Below are 18469 nucleotides of genomic sequence, written 5' to 3' on the forward strand. Positions count from 1 at the left end.
AGACAAATCTTTGAGACTGCATAATTGCAATAATTAAAAACATTATGTGCCTCAAATGTATTGTTTGTTTTACATTTTGACGTAACTGGGACTTTATTTTAGGCTACAGCTAAATGAACCAAACTTCAAGCCAAGATTCAGAACTCTAAAAAGATAAATATATTGATACAAAAAAACAAAGTCAACTCTTAGCTCTAGATTGTGAATGCCAATTGAGTCACTTGAGGTTGTGCAATTCAATCATTACTGTGGCAACATCATTTAAAATATGTAAACTATCTTACAGGAGGCACATGGAGTTGCACAAGAGCACAGATGCCTTTGTTTCATCAATCTGGTTTAGCTGTTCCTGAGCCAATGGAATTTAATTTGATTAGGATACATTTAAAGCTTGTCAAAAAGCACATGAAAAAAACTAGAATTAAAAAATATATATAATGTTAAGTTGCAAGCATGCACGCACTCGACAGGGTGAAGGCTTCATGTTACATCATGACACAATGCCCATATTTCAAATGGTCTTATATATTACTTTATATGGGAGATTTTATATTTTATATGAAAATGCAGATATACAGGCTATATTAGTTTATTATGTTCAATAGCCTCTCTTCACTGCCTGTGCCTATCCTCAAGAAACAAAAAAAATCTAGCTACATCAATAAAGAAAGTTGAGATAGTTTTTCCACAACAGTGTCAAAAGGTGCTCACAGTATTCCATTACAAAAGTAGGATTGTTGTCACCTGATCTCTCCTCCACCTGAAAGTGACATGATCATCCAATATAATCTTGAATGCACCCAATGTAAAGAAGCTGCAGATTCAGAGCACTGCCCCCACATAAGTAGCATACTCACATACATATTAGGAACACTTTTTGAAAATTCCGCTACTTTGCTCTTCTTATGGTCATAAAAAGCATGCAAAAGTCAGTATTTTGTAATGAAATGTAAAAATGTTTTGAAAAGCTCTAGAAGAAAACTTTACATCAGAGAAAGAAAACAGAAGTTGGGATTCCTTCACAAACACATGCTGGTCCCAAGTCAGAGTTTTGGAGGTGATATGGGACACCACAAACATGTACATACATTCATCATTCAGGAAAAGCTCGAGTCTGCTGACTCAAGAGCACTTTCAAACTTGACATCAGATCCCCTGCTCTTTGTGTTACACATCTGAACCTTCTTTGTGAGTTATGTGCTGTCAAAGTTGATGCAAATAGTCAAATGAAAAAATATAAACAAAAGATAGATATTTGCCTGTGTGATTTGTGATGTGTAATCAGTTATGCTGTTGGCAACTAAAGGCAGCCACATATTTTGTCAGTCTGCCCCACGGCAGAAGCTCAACAAGTGTGCAGAAGAATGCATGAATTGTGCTCTGTCTTGCTTTATCTTGTTTATTTCTTTACTAGTTGTTATAGGTGAAATATAATACTTCCATCAGGTAGGGTTCAAACCGGGTACTTTCTATGGATCTATTATGGTACTTTCCATCATAATAGAATCTAGTCCACGTGTCCTCATGAGTCATGGAGTCACGTGACCAGAGCGTATACAGGAAGTAGCTTGTAGCTAGTGGCTAACAAACGAAGAAAGCACCTGCGCCGAAGATGACATAAATGTGTTTTTATTCCATATTTAATTTGATTAATTTGACTCTGCTCGTTTAAGGGAAGGGAGCATCGAACGAAAATGGGAAGTGTTGTCAGAATTGTCATTTTATCTGTCATTTTCCTGGCGTCACTGGTAAGTTTAACGTTATACTAAAAATGCAACTGAAACTTAAGCTAAGACAACGCTGATGATTATTTATTAACCTATATTATCTACATTTCGCTCCTTTTATATCATATCATGTATGTATCAAGTATGATGAGACTGTTGGGCCTACTGTAAGAAACTAAATGTAACATTTACCATCTTATTTCCTTGTGTCATTAGGCCTGTCACAATAACAAGTGGGAAAAATATCACTACAAACAAACTTCTCTATCCCATTAAACCCTTTATAATAATAAATAGTTCAGAAAAATATGAGCTGCAATACATGGCAGAAACCCTTGAGTACCCATAATAAACTTAAACTGGTCAACCCTCTGTCAGCTCAAAGTCTCCTGTAGCCTACCACGAAACCAAAACAAAGGCTGTCCACTGATTCAAAGAAAACGTCCTCGCGATAAATATTGAGCCCCTTGAAGGGCAAAAACTTGTAATAATAGTAATTATATATAATTATTGTGACAGGCCTTAAAAAATAATGTGACAATATTGGAAAAATTAGGAGTCTATATAGTCCATCAATAGCATAGAACTGGATTGTTTTCTTATGTTTTGTTCTGTAAAGGCATTTTCAATGTGAACATTTGAAACTGTGTTAATGTTTTGTCATTACATAGACGAACTGCCAGGAGGGGATCTTGCATGTGTCTGATGGTTCAACACAAAGAGAGTTCTGCATCGTTCACAATCACTCATGGACCGCATTGGCACAATCCCTTGATACTGCTGTTAGTACTGTTTTGTGAACTCTTGGAATTATTTTAAGATTATTTATTTTTTTATTTAATCAATTGACCTATGACAGTATATTTCTGTCTGAAATGTGTTGTATACTATAAACACTTATTCATTCAATTACATTTATTTTTGTAACGCCCAAAGTCACAACAGCAGTTGCCTCGAGGGGCTGCAACGATTACTCGAGTAAATAGAGTAATCCGATCACATAAAGCCTTGTCATCAAGGCCTTTCTGTTTCATACTCGCGGCCCTCTGTGCCCTTTTACACAACAAACTCTGCTTCCCAGTCACACTCATAAGTTTCAAATATGCAGCTCTCTCTCTGTTGTGCTTTGAAACAGCCAATACATCCATGGAAACAGCACGGAGGACCACGATTATGAAACAGAAAGTCTGCGATGACGGGGAGAAGACACAGAGCTAATGCAGCAAAATGACTAAATGCAGAGTTACAGTTTAAAACACCAGGCATCACTGGTCTCACTCAACAGAAAGTTTTACAAACAAGTTTCTTATTTTAAGGCCACTGTAACTGGTGACAAGTTATTTAATCCTTATGTATATATATATGCTTTATATACAAACAGAACAGTTTGGACTGGTGAAGTGAAATGTTGCTGCTTTGAGGACATGTTTATGTGGAATTAAGAATAAAAATGTGTTATTTTAATCAGAATAATTATTATACTTATTATTATTATTAGACCTGGGTTTCGATTTAAATTTCAAGAATCAATTCGATTCCGATTTTTACGTTTCACAATCGTTTTTTTCCGATTTCTCATCCCATCCGATTCGCTCCGATTTCAATTTGATTTCTGATTCGATCCGATTTCGATTCGATTTGGGGTTAATGTTATTAAAAATGAAAAAATGTATTCGAACCGTTTCCTTCACTTCACGACTGTGTAGAGAAGTAACATTAAAACTAGTATTATATCAATATTGGAATATCTTATCTTATATTAAACAGCAAATCTTACAAGTATTGGTAGTTACTGATGGCTGGAAGACTGATGAAAAGGTTAAGGGTCAATCTACCTTCAAGAAAGATAATCCAGGAGTCCTGAATTATCTTTCTTGAAGGTAGATTGAAGTTCACTGAGGGAAATGTAGAAAATATATATATTTTTTTAAATTTTATTAATTTTTAAATTAAAAAAAAAAATTTAATCGATCTTTGGATGTACGAATCGATAATCGGTCATTAATATGTGAATCGATTAAAAATCGGAAAATCGATTATTTCAACCCAGCTCTTATTATACTTATTTGTTTATTACGATAAACTATACCGTTTATTTAAAACATGATTTAATATGTTTTTAAATAGTTTACTTGGTACAAAAATTAACAGATTACTCGATTAATCGAAGAAAAGAAACGATAGATTACTCTGTTACGTAAATAATTGATAGCTGCAGCCCTAACATGTGCCCTTCCTTTCCAGACTGTGTACCCTTTGGTAAATTTGACCTCACAGTTGCTATGTAACAGCTCAGGGATCACGCCAGACCTTGTCAAAGGAAAAGCTGTGGTGGTGATGAGAGGAGACTGTGATTTCAGCCTGAAAGCTTTGAATGCTCAGGAACTTGGAGCTACCGCTCTGCTTATTGCAAGCAACAAAACTCTGGTAAGGTTTGTCTAACCAAATGTATTTTTGAACTGACTTGGTAAAACCTGCTAATCTAGACCGGCCTATTTGACACAAAGCTTTGCCTTGAATGTGAAACTACAGGTAACTCCATCAGCCAATGAATCTGAATATGCAAAAGTAACGATTCCCCTTGCGCTCATGAGGTACATGGACTTCCTGGAAGCACAAAAGGTTGGATTGCATTTATTTGGTTCCTTGATTTTACTCAAGACTTGTTGTTTCTAATGCCTTGTGGTTTCCTTTTGGAGGTGTTCACTGGTGAGATGCAAGTGAAGCTATATGCCCCACCACTAGCAAAGTTAGACGCAAGCACTTTAGTTATGCTTCTAATTGCTATAATAACAGTGGCTTTGGGGGGCTACTGGAGTGGTGCCTGTGAAAGGTAACTATAATTCTTCCATAAAGCGCTCAAATACCACTAGAACTAGATTGTAACTGTACTGAATATACTTATGGTAACTACCGTAAAAATAATTTGAAACAGTGGGCTAAAACCCTTTTACTAGCCTGGTCTACTGCATTCAAATAGAACATTGGGGCTGAATGACCCGGCTGTTTCAATATGTGACTTTTGTTTGGTAGAGAGCGGTTAAATAGCGGACAAGAGGACGGAGGAAAAGGCGAAAGCAAAGCTGATAGTGGAGAGCTCTCTCTTTATTCCCCTCTTAAAGTGGTGCTCTTGGTTTTGGTGATGTGTGGAATGCTTGTCCTCATGTACTACTTCTACAGGATCCTGGGTGGGTACAAGTGAACAATTTATTTTATTTTAATTTATTACGTATTTTCCCCTTGTGTACTGAAAATATCTTTCTTTTGTAGTGTATGTCATTATTGCTATATTTTGCTTGGCATCCGCAAACGCACTGTTTTTCTGTTTTGACGCCGTGTTGGATCAAATTGGATGTGGCACTATAAGGTATGTCTAATTCTAAACACGCATGTTTAACATTTAAATAAGTTGAATATTCATGGAAATTGTTTAAGTAAGTACTTAAAGGCGGTATGGATGGCGGTATGGTATGGACGATTTTTCGGCGATTTGAGAACGCAGGCGGAAGTGCGCATGCGCACTCCCCCGTGTGGACTGATACAACACACACGTGCGTTTGTTTATTAGCGCAACGGAGCGCATCGCTCGTCTCCCGTAGATTTCTGTCCACTTCTGCGTCAGCTCGAACTGTCTTTCTCCGTCTTCATTTTGCCCCGTACACTGAGGGAACTATATTATGATAGATCCATGAGCTTAGGCACGCGGAAACGTGGGGATGAGCCTGACGCGGCTGCAGGTGAGCGATAGGTGCGTTTTATGATTGATACGTGGCAGGACAAATGATTTATCCACGCCACGAGGAAATATGATAAAAAAATTGCTGAAAAAAATCATCCATACCACCTTTAAAACGGCTGGAATAATGCAGTCATGAAAGTCTCGTATTTATTACAGCGCCCATTTTTCTCTTTTGAGCCGTGCGTGACTGTCCAACCAAAGACTATGCACATTTATGTCTTAAACAGGTTTTCAGTGAGGAATTGGAACTTTTCTGTGAGATCTATTATTCTGGCTTCTGTGTGCATTGTGATTGCCGTGATTTGGGGCGTGTACAGGAATGAAGACAGGTAACATTTATTCATTACCTTGTCATATTTATGTTTGCGAGATAAGCATTTAGTGCAAGTGATTTGCATTTATTTAGGTATAATCTCAATGATGGTGTTAAATTGAATTCCCTGATATTTTACTCATTGAACATTAACATGTTAGTATTTAATTGTTTGAAATCATTGGCAATGACCCTTCTATGTTTGTAGATGGATCTGGATCCTGCAGGACATCCTTGGCATCGCTTTCTGTCTTAATTTCATAAGAACAATTTCTTTGTCTAATTTTAAGGTATGTTGTTTTTCTGCATATCCATTTAGTCCCCTTTTGTTTAGGGTTCAGGTGCTCTATTTAATGTTAACTTTTCATTTTATTTGTATTTTTAGAATTATGAATTATATAGTCATCATTCAAATTTTGCATATTTTCAAAACAACATTTGCAATATGATAGTCTGGCAATGTAAAACAAATTGAATGTTCCTCCTACCATAGTGTGCGTGTACGTGTGCGTGTGTGTGTGTGACTAAATTGTGTGTATATACATAACACACATCTACACGCCCAAACGGGATATTGGCTAACCGATATTCTGGAACTTATACTAGTGTTGTTGCCTCCGTAGCATTGATTAGATTCAATCATGTAAACTATAATAATTCCTCTTATCTGTACAGATTTGTGTGATTCTACTGAGCCTCTTGCTTGTGTATGATGTCTTCTTCGTTTTTATTACTCCGTTTTTCACCAAGGTATGTGATGTAGATACAAAGGATAATTCCAAGCATACAAATATATCATTCAATTGTAATAAATTATTTTTCTAGAATGGAGTCAGCATCATGGTGCAGGTTGCACTTGGCCCAGATGCCTCTGGAGAGAAGGTACATTTTAATTGGGTACCGCTTAATCCCAATATTGCCTACATCAAATGTCATCAGATTAAACATGTGTTATTAAGGGGTGTTTCAAAGAAAGACTATATTAAGATCTATATGAATATAAAATATAATATAGAAACTAAATTGGACTATAGTGCAATTTACATATCTATAACTAAATTAAAAGACAACATTAATTATTTAGTCGTGTTTTTGTTACCAATACATGACATGAAAATGTTCATTATTTTACGAATTGTGACAGAAACATGATATATTGAATCGTAGGTTGTGAATCAAACCGAATTGTGAGATTTCTGAATCATTACACCCCTGGTGATAACTAATGCCAGAGTTAGGCTTTTGACCTACACATACTGTATCCAGGCTTCAATTGAGCTCCTCAAAGCCTAAATCGGAGTTCAGAGATGGCGAGTGTTGTTAAGCCTGTCGGTGTTGCATTTGTGTGATGCAAGATATCTGCTGAACATCTGATTATACAGTGCATCGAGAATGTATTATCAGCGCCTCACTTTTTCTACATTTTGTAATGTTACAGCCTTATTCTAAAATTTATTAAATTACTTATTTGGCTCCGCATTCTTGGCAAGGAATGTTTTTTGTAGAGCACAATTTGTACATAAAGCAATTCAAAGTTCTTCACACAACAGGAAAAAATGCATTAAAAATACAGAAATCACAGAACAATTTAAGACAAAAGAGAAAAGTGCAAATTATATAATTTCAGTCATTACAGTTTTTAGCCTAGATTTGAACATTGCCAGAGTAGAGGCCTGTCTCACATCAACTGTTCCAGATTTTTGCTCCATAAAACTGAAATTCCACATGTTTAGTCCTGACCCTGGGCACCAGCAGGAGGCCAGTCCCTGAAGTCTTTGGAGTCCGAGATGGTTCATATGGCACTAACATGTCCGAGATGTACTTGGCCATGGAGAGACTTGTACACAAGCAGAGCTGCTTTAAAGTCTATTCTCTGAGCCACAGGAACCAGTGCAGAGACCTGAGAACAGGACTAATGTGATCGTACTTCCTGGTTCTAGTCAGGACCTGAGCAGCAGCGTTCTGGATGTACTGCAGCTGTTTTACAGCTCGTTTGGAGAGGCCAGTGAGCGGCCGTTACAGTGTTCTAATCTACTGGAGACAAACGCATGGATAAGAATCTCCAAGTCTGGTTAAGACACGATACTATTGATTTTGGCAATGTTTTTTAGTACAAAGCTGTTGATGTTATTGATTTGATGTGGCTGTTAAAGTTCAAGTCTGAGTCCATTATTACCCCCAGATTTCTAACTTGAGTTGTAGGTTTTAAAGCGAGACTCTGGAGGTGACTGCTATTACTCTTTGTTTCTGTGAGCCAAAGACAATGATTTCAGTCTCGTCTGAGTTCAGTTGGAGTACAATTAGAGAATACACAGTTACACAGTTGGAGAATACAGTGGTCTGAGATCTGAGTGTCGTTTGCATAATTGTGATAGGGCACCTTTTCACTGCGTAGTAACTGACCTAATGGCAGCATGTAGAGGTTAAACAGAAGAGGTCCCAGGATTGACCCTTGGGGCACCCCACAGGTCAGGGGCATGTGGTCTGAGAACAACCATCTCTGCAGCACTCAGGCGTGTGTGGTAGAGTGGCCAGACGGAAGCCACAGTACAAGGCACGTGACAACCGCCAAGAGTTTGCAAAAAGGCCCCTGAAGGACTCTCGGATCATGAGAAGCAAACATCTCTGGTCTGATATAACAAAGATTGAACTCTTTAACTTGAATAGAAGTACCATGTCTGGAGGAAACCAGGCACCGCTCATCTCATAGCCAGTACCATCCCGAGGAGCTGGGAGATTAGTCGGGATCAACAGAAAAATGAATGCAGCAGTGTACAGAGACATGCTTGATGAAAACCTGCTCCAGAGCGCTCTGGACCTCAGACTGGGGCGAAGGTTCATCTTCCAACAAGACAATGGCCCTAAGCACACTGTGAAGGTCCTTGACTGGCCCAGACAGAACTTTAACCCAATTGAACATCTCTAGAGAGATCTGAAAATAGCCTTGAACTAACCTTCACCAACAAACCTGGAGCTTGAGGGGTTCTACATAGAAGAATGGGAGAAACTGTCCATAAATAGGTGTAGCATTATACTCAAAAAGGCTGTAATTGGTTCCAAAGGTGCTTCAACAAAGTAATGAGCAAAGGCTGTGAATATAATTATTTTATGTTTAATACATTTGCAAAGGATTAAACTTCATGTTGACATTAGGTAGTATTGTTTATAGAATTTTGAGGTAAATAATAAATTGAATCTATTTTGGAATATGGCAGTAACATAATAAAATGTAGAAACCAGATTCCAGATGCACTGTAAAATATTTAATTATAAAAGCCATAAAAATAAAATGTTAATTAGTAAATTGGTCATTTAAATGTAGTTAGTTTTCAAAAAGGTCCAGTTAAATAGGCTAGATTATAGTCAATAAATACACAAACACTCACTCTGCTTACTGCTTCATCCAACAGAATGTAATGTAGGTTTAGATCACAAATGCACAGTTGGCATGATACTCTACACATCACTGCTGTGCTGGTGCGTTAACAGTCGAGGAGGCAAAGTGAGGTTGTGCCAAGGTGAGATGAGATTCGCTCTGCACATACAATAAAATATAAACAAATCTGGTGATAAAGAGATATTGTAAAGGACGCCTTTTAGCCCGAGTCCAGGCCTATGGCTGCACGCTCATGTTCCAAGTAATTGTATGTTTTGGAGAGGGCTTATCTCGGTGTGCAACCGCTGCCCAAACACGTAAAATATAGCACTGACCAATAATGGGCCTTTGTTACTCAAGTGCTCTAACCATGCTGAAAACCCACCTTAGCTCGCTTCATACTATACTCCTTTTAATCTGGACTAACCTGCTCGGCTTGTTAATGGTTATTAACTGTGCATTGGGGTTTGGGGGCTTTCTGACAGATGGAGGGTAACATGGTACAAGTGCCTGCTGAGCCCCAGCCCCCCACAGAAAAAGTAAGCCCTGCTTTCTTGCAAGTCATTTCCATTTTTAGTTCAAACTTTAACTATGCTTGGGTATTTAAACGGTTCACATGTGCATGCATGCAATCAACATGCCGGCCAAATGTGTAAAAAATGACATAATTGAATGCATTTATTTCACTGATTGTTTGGTTTGTGTTTCCTCAGCTGCCTGTGGTGATGCGGGTTCCTCGGTTCTCAGGCTTGGCCCAGAATTTATGTGGGATGCAGTTCTCTATTCTGGGCTATGGAGACATTATTATTCCAGGTAAATTCATTTTTTTTTTCAATAAACATTTGTTCTCAGTGAGCATAAGAAATAATACCATTACAATATCACCCCTAAAGCATCATATTTCTACATTTCTAGGGTTACTGATTGCTTACTGCAGTCGGTTTGATGTGTGGGTAAACAGTAGTTGGAAAGTCTACTTTAGCAGCTGCTGCACAGGTACACAATCATACATCAATACATGCAACTTATTTTGGATATTTTTATGTCAATACTATGTCTATTTGTTCAAGCTTGAAATCTCTTTTTTTTCCAGCCTATCTGATGGGAATGATCGTCACATTTGCCGTCATGCTCTTGTCTGGGATGGGCCAGCCAGCTCTGCTTTACCTCGTGCCCTTTACTCTTATCACCTCTGCTGTGGTGGCTGGGTGCAGGGGAGAGATGAGGAGGTTTTGGACTGGAACATCCTATGAGGTAAGGCAGGAAATCAATACAATAAATATTTCCCAAAACTTGTTTTTCAAGTTGGCTCAATGTATTAGAGGAGTTGCAATTTAAGGTTCTGTATTTTTAAATCTGGTAGCTACCTTTTCTGAAACCGTGAAAAGAGGAAGTAAGAGTTGAAATATAAAGACTTGCACTTCTGTCACTAATATTCACATACATGATTTTTTTGGCTGTGTCCACTGGATTAGAATAGCTTTTTCAGACTGCAAAGTGAAGCAGTCTTTCTTTCAGCCTAGGGCTGATTCCACATCATGCTGCTTCACTGCGCCACACACTGCTCAGTAATTACAGTCATTGTAGTGAATAAAGGCAGTCCACATCTCGTACAGTATGCGCTGCACAGGTCTGCACCACGGCTCCACCACCCTCCCACAAAACTGCAAATGAAGTCTTATTTTTTCCTGCGCCAGTGTCTGATTGGTGCAAAGTAAATTACTATTATTAGTAATAAACTCTGCGTGCACTTTATTTTGATCTGATGACTTATAATTCATGTTTTTATGAATTCTTACAGTTTGAGAACCTCTTTATTGGACTCACGTTCACGTAAGGGTTTAATGCCTAACTTGTACACATGTAAACTGATGTGAGCTAAAGAGTGACACCATGACACAGCAGTCATCCCACTCCTGCTTTAGACTAATTGGTTATTTTTTTTTATCCCAATTGGGAATCTTTTATTTCACAAACTGCTCTCCGTACATGTTCTTCTTGAGCTCCTCGGGCTCTGCAGCCCTGTGTGGCGCAGCTGTTTTGTAGACAAATCACACGCAGCAGACGGGGGTCTGCACCCTCAGACGGAGGCGTCCTGTGGCGCAGTGGAGCGGAGCTGCATGATGTGGAATCAGCCGTTACACTCTTTCTTCTCAGTTTGCAATTGATATAATAATGTAGCAGTCTGATTTTATCACCCAGTACTACTTTTACAAGAATAAAGTCAAGTATCCTACATTTAATGACCAGTCCAAACAGGGCATAATATCTAAATAATTTGTCTGTGAAATTTGGGTTTTTAGAGTCAAAGCAGCCAATAATAGGGGTGTAACAATTCAAGAATGTCATGATTCAGTTCGATTCACAATAAAGGAGCTCTAATTCCATTCTTCATGATTCTTAAAATAAACATGTTTGTGTCATTATTGGTGACAAAAAAAACAGCAACATAATTGTCTTTTAATTTTTGTTATTTTAAATAATGTGGAAATTAAGTAAATTTACTGCAGCCTAATTTAGTTTGTGGCATTTGTTTTTAGTTCATAATAATATAGGCTCTCTTTTAGGCTTTCTATTGTATATTTTAGTTACATTTAGGCTACCTCTTCATGCATTTAGCCTGTGCGCATCAGGCTGTGCTTATTTGTTTTTACAGCAGTTTGGTGAAATGATTAGCCAGATTATCTTGTTGGAAACACTTAGATGCTGTTGACAACCGTGGTTTTTGTCGAGACACGCGTGTCTGTGTGTGTTTGTGCATCCGTCCTTCCACCAGTCCATGTGCGTTGTGAGAATTTACCTGTCATTTTGCCAGCGCAGGAACATGCGTGAATGAAGCCAGAACTGAATTCCCTGGTAAATTGCCAGGACTAATGCAGGGATTGTGTATGTGAGAATAAAACCAGCAAATTGTCCGTACCACGGCTAGTTTCTTTGGTTAAAAACTTGGTTTTCTAGGTTACACTATGCAGTTAAGTTTAATTTTTGTTCAATTTAAATGATGCCGCACATCACTAAAGTGATAGAATACAGAGAGACAAATGCCGGGTTAAGTGTGAACAGAGCAAACCCGGCAATGTTCTGGGACCCGCATTCACACTGGGAGATTAAGTGTGTGAATGGGGCTTCTGACTCCGTGTGTCAAAGCAATGCTGAGCATGTTGTGCGGACACAAGCGTTGTATTAAAAGAGATGGTAATTTGATGCATGCATTTGTCCATGTAACATTTAACGTTCATGAATTATTATTTCTGATATTTCCTTCAAAAACAGTCACTCTCCCATAATAGAGCCTTGCCCACCATCTGAGAGTATGACGTCAAATTCTCAAACATGAACACAACCTATTGTTATGAATTCTAGGAACTCTCACAGGACAGGACAAGTCAGTTCTGGTTTGTCATAGTTCACTTCTGGCCTTTCAGTTGAAGTTAAAATATTCCTTACTTACCTGGGTAATCCCTGCATGACATCAGGTGCAGGAAACCAGGTGTTTTGTATTTCAGATTTTGATTGAATGATTTTCTCGGACCTGTCTCTGATCTAAAAAGGGAAAAGCAGAAAAAGCTATTCTTAACTTTGTCTTCAACAGATCTTGGATTCATCCAGGAAACCTTTGCTGCCAGGTGTGGTTTTCTTAAAACCTTAGCACTTTTTCTAACTTCATGGAATTTCTAATGACAATCCAATGGGGCTCGACACACGTGTGTCTTGCATTGAATAGCCACTAGATGGACCCAGCTATTAAAAAGCCCTGCCTGGTCAAAAATGTACTGAGGTACTTGGGTTTAAATGGGCTAAGCATGGTGAGAGAATCCAATTGGATTATCACTGTATGTTCAACTCCTTATGTGCCCAATGTGGACTCTCTGAATATACTGAATGACCAAGGAATTACATCAGTGAATATTTCTTCTCTGATGGCATAATCGCAATCCAAAAATGAGGGATTGGCAGACTGAAAATGTGAGTGGTTCAGAGAAGTTTGAGAAGCATATGACACCATTTTCAAACATTATTTGAGCTGACGACGGGAGGGTTGAACCTCTGCCCACAACTCGTACAGCACGTTTCAAAGACTTTCAGTGTGATTGTGGTCTGGACTCTGTATATTCAAGTAGTCAAGTGATTTTGAGCATGCAGCATTTCTGAACATACAATGGGAGACCTTTGCAGGCAGTGGATTTTCTGCTTTCTATTTCACCTGCTTCATTACGCATCCAGTGTTTTTGTGTTTATCTCCTGCTTTCTGCATGCTCACTCTGGAGTTTACCTCGCATTATTCTGTTTTGTTCAGATGTGCTGCCTGATGCCTGCTTACTTTAGCACATTTTCAACAACATCTACAAGTTACTAAACACGTCTATGTATTTTTTCTCACAATTGTTTTAGAGATGTTTTAATTTGTTTTGTTCCATTTGTTTTTCAGAGGGAAGAACTGAGCGAGACGTAGAAGGTGATAAATGCTGATCCGCTGCTGGTAATCTTGAGCACAAATGAACTTTTTAATACTTTGAATACACTTCAAACCAAGGGAATTGTAGTGCTTTGATTAATACTTCACAAAAGTACAATTATAATTGATATTAGGATGTTTTTTTTTTTATATATTGATTTACTTGGCCGTTATAATAGTATGACTTGACTTCCACAAAATGCCTTTATAAAGATTGTATAATGTCCATTGGCTGATAGATTTGTCTATGATCGAACAAAGAAGCACATTATATTTATAATGTTCTTGCTAGTGCTGTCACACCACAAGCTAGATCTACTAGCTTCATGACGTCTTAATTGGCCTACTGGTGTATAATCTTTGTATCACAGTTGTTGTGGTTACATTATTATTTAAATTGTTACTTGCTAATGACAATGATAATTGTGTCTTAACGATGTGATCATACCCTTCTTAACTTTCCTGAATAAAGACATTCAACATGATTTAAGTGCCGCAATGGGTCTGTTTTGAGGCTTTTGTGGTAAACCAGGTTAAACGAGCAGTACCGGGTGAGCGGCGCGCGTGGGTTTAACCGTGTAAAACAAAGTGCAGATGTGTCTGTAGCTCCGCCTCTGCCGCGTGACGTGGCGCTGGCTCAGCCCACTGGGCAGCCAGCGTTCGCCTCGCGTAGTGTCAGTCTGGAGTCGCACAATTATGAAAAAGCAACCTTCCGCTGGAGCTGCAGCTGAAGCCGATCTCCCCAGTGTTCCACGGGCTCTTCTGAGGCCAACCGAGAGCACCGTCAATAGATGGATACACGCTGCAGCACAGCTCTTCCTGAGTCTCAACGGTGAAGAGGATGGTACGTGTTTCTGAAGCCGCCTGTTTGTCTGCTCAATGTGGTGTTTGTACGGATGTAGCTTGATAAGTCCCCATGGCAGGTTCCTCAGACGTGGCGCTTAATGGTACTGGTGTGGTCCCTCTCTGTCTGTCAGGTTGGCATGGCAAAAGTTGTTCTGTTGACTGAGGAAAAGACATTACATTACCATACAGATCGCAAAGAAATGATCCCTGATTGCACGCGATGTAGCGTTAGCAGACTGAGCTAACGTTAGCTCGCTAGCGCTAAATGAGCTATGCTAGGTATTTAATCAGAGCTAGCGCAAAGTAGCAGGAGCTGCTAATGTAGCTGTGTTGTTGTCTGACTCTTCTATTCATTAGCTCAATGTGCCAGCTGTACTAGCTTTAATAATTGAAATGGTTATTTTAATAGAACCAAACTTAACTCTGGAAGTAAACGTATGCGTAATACTGCAGTAATTATCTTTAGATAACTTGTTTCCATCTTTAGACTCAGGGTTGTGCTTTAAAGATCAAGACCAACTTTTTGTGTTCAGTTTGGACGCCCGTTCTTCTCCCATTTCCAAATGTCTGTGGTGAAGGCAGATTATATGTTGTAGTTAGCGTTTGACCACACACTTCTACAATGCACCGAAGAGGAAGCAGTCGTATGTTGCTGTGGTGTGAGGTTATTGAAATGACACTGCAAACATACGTTTCGAAAATTCAAATCTGCTGTTATACCCTGAGTCATTTTCCCCACACTGCAGTGTGTCTGGTCACATGATACTGCTTACTACGTGAAAGCTGCGGTTTCCCTGAGTCTACACGGAGCCTCCAGAGCTGAGGGAGCCATCAGTGTCTGTCATGGGTGAACAGTGCAGCTTTAGCACTGCTGTCAGCATCATGCTCATCATTGACTCTACCTCTCCTGAATGGTAGTGACATGGACATTCACTGTCCTGTCATCTAAAATGTCTTTATTGTGTGCAAATTTTGGCAGACCTGTTTTACCATGTTATTAGTTAAAGCTTGTATTACACTGTATTAACATGTGGCTCCACAAATGGCCTTTTAAATACATCTACTTGTGGTTCTGTTATGAACTCACTGTGCATATAATAGATTCTGAGATGCTTTTCACAAACTAAATATTTTATTTTAAATTCCCTAGTTACCAACTAACACCAAAGGTGACCCCACCTCACTTTAGAATAGGGTTAAACTCATTGTATAAAGACATTGACCTGAGTGCTTGACTAGGTCACAGCCTGAGGTGAGCATTCTATTATCAGCATGTGCTTTTTAGAGCCTGTCCAGACCAGAGGGCACTGCACTTTGATAAAACACTTTGGTCTTATGACTATGATATAAATTAACTTTTGTCCATTCCTTCCAAGAATCAAGTTTCCTATAATGAATCACATTCCTTCCCATTATAGTTGGCTTTTAATTTACTAGGAAGTTTCCAGTAGGTCAGGCTACTACATTTAAATATACTTATTCAACCACTTCATACACCTTTGTTTAATGTACAGCAGTGTGTTTAGTTGTTTTAAAAATAAGTTTGTTGTGAAAGCAATAATGTTGTTGTTGTTGTTGTTTTATGGCGGTTGGCATCCGAGTGTTGCATTACCGCCAGACTTTATTCCTCCATAATGGCAAGTTAGTAATGGAATATTGTGTGGTTACATCATGAATAACCATGTCATGAATACACCTGCCTCATCTATGATGGTTAGTTCATGATACTGTGTTGAAGTTATTGCTATCCTTCTGCAGTTTAAATGTATTTTCTGAAAAAGTATTTATATATTTAAAATATAATTCAAATAAACCCATTGAGTACAAATGGAGGTGGACGGATGTTGCTATAGGAAAGTTTCGTGGACGTAAGCTCAAAGGGAAAGGAGGGAGGAAGTGTGTTTTTGGCAGGAGCTCCTCATGTCTTCAGTGCCAGACATTCTCAGGTGCCATGGTTACAGGGTCAAGAAGCACTGCCCACTTTATCTGCCTTTGTCTGAATCGGACTCAATTAGGGCAATTCCTTAAAGCATTTTCCCAAGCTAATTCTGACCTTTATGTCAAATCTGTCTTTAAAGTTGAGTTAAGTTTTGTTTTGTAAAAAAAAGACTGATTAAATGGTCACATTTATGTAGCGCTTTTCTACCGTCAACGCACTCAGAGATTTACATCAAGGAACCAGTCACACATTCACTCACACATTCACACTCCAGTGTTTGGGTGTGTCTTGCCCAAGGACACAACAGCGGTATTCACCTGAGGCAGCTGCGATAGCACCGCCAACCTGTGGGCATGCAGATCTGATTGCTCTACCAGAGCGGGATTCGAACCGCTGGATCAGAAGACGAGCTCTCTACCACTGAGCTACTGCCGCCTCTCATATAAATGAAAATAGAAACATAATTTTTTTATTTTTTAGTGTGTGTATCTGAACTGGTCTAATCAGTGCGGGCTCTGTGTCTTTATTATCAACACCTTACACATGAAATGGGCTGAGAAAATTGTCTTCAAGAATAAAGCAGTTAGTATAGTGACATCAAATTGAGTTTCTTATTTTTTTATGTATTAAGTCATTGCTTTTTAAGAAAACTGATAAAGCCTTTTTTAATTAGATTTTTCCCCCTCACGTTTCACGTGACAGGTTTGCTCAAACAGAGACTTGTTGCTGCACCCGATAGAGCTGTAGTTGATTAATTGTTAATCTTTAGTATTTAATCGATTTAAAAGGGGCGGCAGTGCTCTTTAAAATGATTAAGATCACACACACAAACTACCAAGTATACAGTGAAATAATACTACTAGTCTAGTAAACGGCATCCTCGTTTGTGGAACCCTAACCCTGACTCCAGGCATTCTCCTTTTAGCTGGTGTATATATAAATACATATAATTCAAATCAAATACTTTGTTGACTAGGGCTACAACGATAATCAGTTTATTGTGACTAGTCCACCAAAAAGAATGGTAGCTGTATTTTGATCATTATCTGTACTATACAGACTCTAAATCACATACAAAAATATGTTTTTTATACAAAAGATGACAGTAATTCAAAATGTTTAAAATATTCATCAATAATCTACTTTATTCTTAAATATTCTCTGTCTAAAAGCCTTCTGTCACCATATTTCAACATTTATTTGGTTGATTATGTATTTAAAGTGTTTCAATGTACAATATAAATAAATGTTTGACCAGTCGACTACTAAAATAATCATTAAATATAGCTGCAAGCGGCAATGATCGGCCCTCACCACGCCACCGCCGCCACGCCGCAAGAGGAGGGGGCGCTAACGCCTCCTTTTATTACGCCTACTGCTGAATCTGTGACGCTGTCACATCTTCTCCCCTTTGTTTTACCATCAAAAAGCAATTTTATTTTGAATTCTTGGCAAAATGTGCGGCTTTGCCGCACAGACACCGTGACTCTTTGAATAAAAATGTGTATAACTTTTGACGGTCCACCCCTGAAGATGAGTCTCACCAAATTTCAGGTTAATAGGGCTAACGCCCTGGGAGGAGTTTGTGAAAGTCTAAAGTGTAAACATGTTCTGGCGATTTCCCCATTGGAATAACATGGGAGGTTTTGGTCATCGCTACGGCAAAACCATAACAATTATGACATGGGTCTCATTAACTTTTTTGATGGGGATGCCAAAATTGAGTTGTGTGTCAAATTTCGCAAAACTAAACATTTAACCTCCATATAAAATCTGTAGGGGCGCTGTGGTGCCAAATTAATTTATTTCACTTCAAGTACGTTTAGCGCAAAGAGTTTAACAACTGATTCTAATTTGACGCAATTCGGACTTTATCTGCGCAAACGGCAGAAATGTTGAGATTTCTGAAATTCTAGCTAAAGTTTGCGGCTTCGCCGCACAGAGATTGTGACAGGTATCAGTGTAATTTGAATAACTGTTGATGTCCCACTCCTCAGTAGCATTTTCACCAAATTTCAGCTTTTTAGAGCCAACGCCCTGGGAGGAGTTCGTAAGAGTACGACATTTGGAAAA

At 38.7% G+C, this 18469-nt stretch overlaps 1 protein-coding gene across 3 annotated transcripts; it reads left to right on the forward strand.

The window, feature by feature from the left end:
* Nucleotides 1–1548: 1548 nt before the first annotated feature.
* Nucleotides 1549–14094, forward strand: LOC140380937 (signal peptide peptidase-like 2A). 3 transcript variants are annotated; one of them, XM_072464921.1, is made up of 17 exons: nucleotides 1549–1748; nucleotides 2399–2509; nucleotides 3972–4154; nucleotides 4260–4349; nucleotides 4427–4560; nucleotides 4761–4915; nucleotides 4998–5094; nucleotides 5694–5795; nucleotides 5988–6069; nucleotides 6455–6529; nucleotides 6605–6661; nucleotides 9641–9694; nucleotides 9869–9968; nucleotides 10071–10151; nucleotides 10249–10409; nucleotides 12748–12781; nucleotides 13585–14094. In XM_072464921.1, exons 1-17 carry the CDS (start codon nucleotides 1695–1697, stop codon nucleotides 13623–13625), a joined length of 1611 nt encoding a protein of 536 aa, XP_072321022.1. In that variant the 5' UTR covers nucleotides 1549–1694; the 3' UTR covers nucleotides 13626–14094. The 3 variants fall into 3 exon arrangements, with proteins under 3 accessions (XP_072321022.1, XP_072321023.1, XP_072321024.1); XM_072464922.1 differs by lacking the exon at nucleotides 12748–12781; XM_072464923.1 differs by lacking the exon at nucleotides 9641–9694.
* Nucleotides 14095–18469: the final 4375 nt, after the last annotated feature.

The sequence above is a fragment of the Eucyclogobius newberryi genome, unplaced genomic scaffold (assembly GCF_026437365.1).
Source record: "Eucyclogobius newberryi isolate DKJ021-1_F unplaced genomic scaffold, fEucNew1.0.hap1 SCAF_5, whole genome shotgun sequence".
Taxonomy (NCBI): Eukaryota; Metazoa; Chordata; class Actinopteri; order Gobiiformes; family Gobiidae; genus Eucyclogobius; species Eucyclogobius newberryi.

Coding starts and splice junctions, on each gene's coding strand:
- LOC140380937 (XM_072464921.1), top strand. CDS start 1,695: ATGGGAAGTGTTGTCAGAATTGTCATTTTATCTGTCATTTTCCTGGCG. Junction 2,510..3,971: donor CACAATCCCTTGATACTGCT/GTTAGTACTGTT, acceptor CTTCCTTTCCAG/ACTGTGTACCCTTTGGTAAA. Junction 4,916..4,997: donor CTACTTCTACAGGATCCTGG/GTGGGTACAAGT, acceptor TTTCTTTTGTAG/TGTATGTCATTATTGCTATA.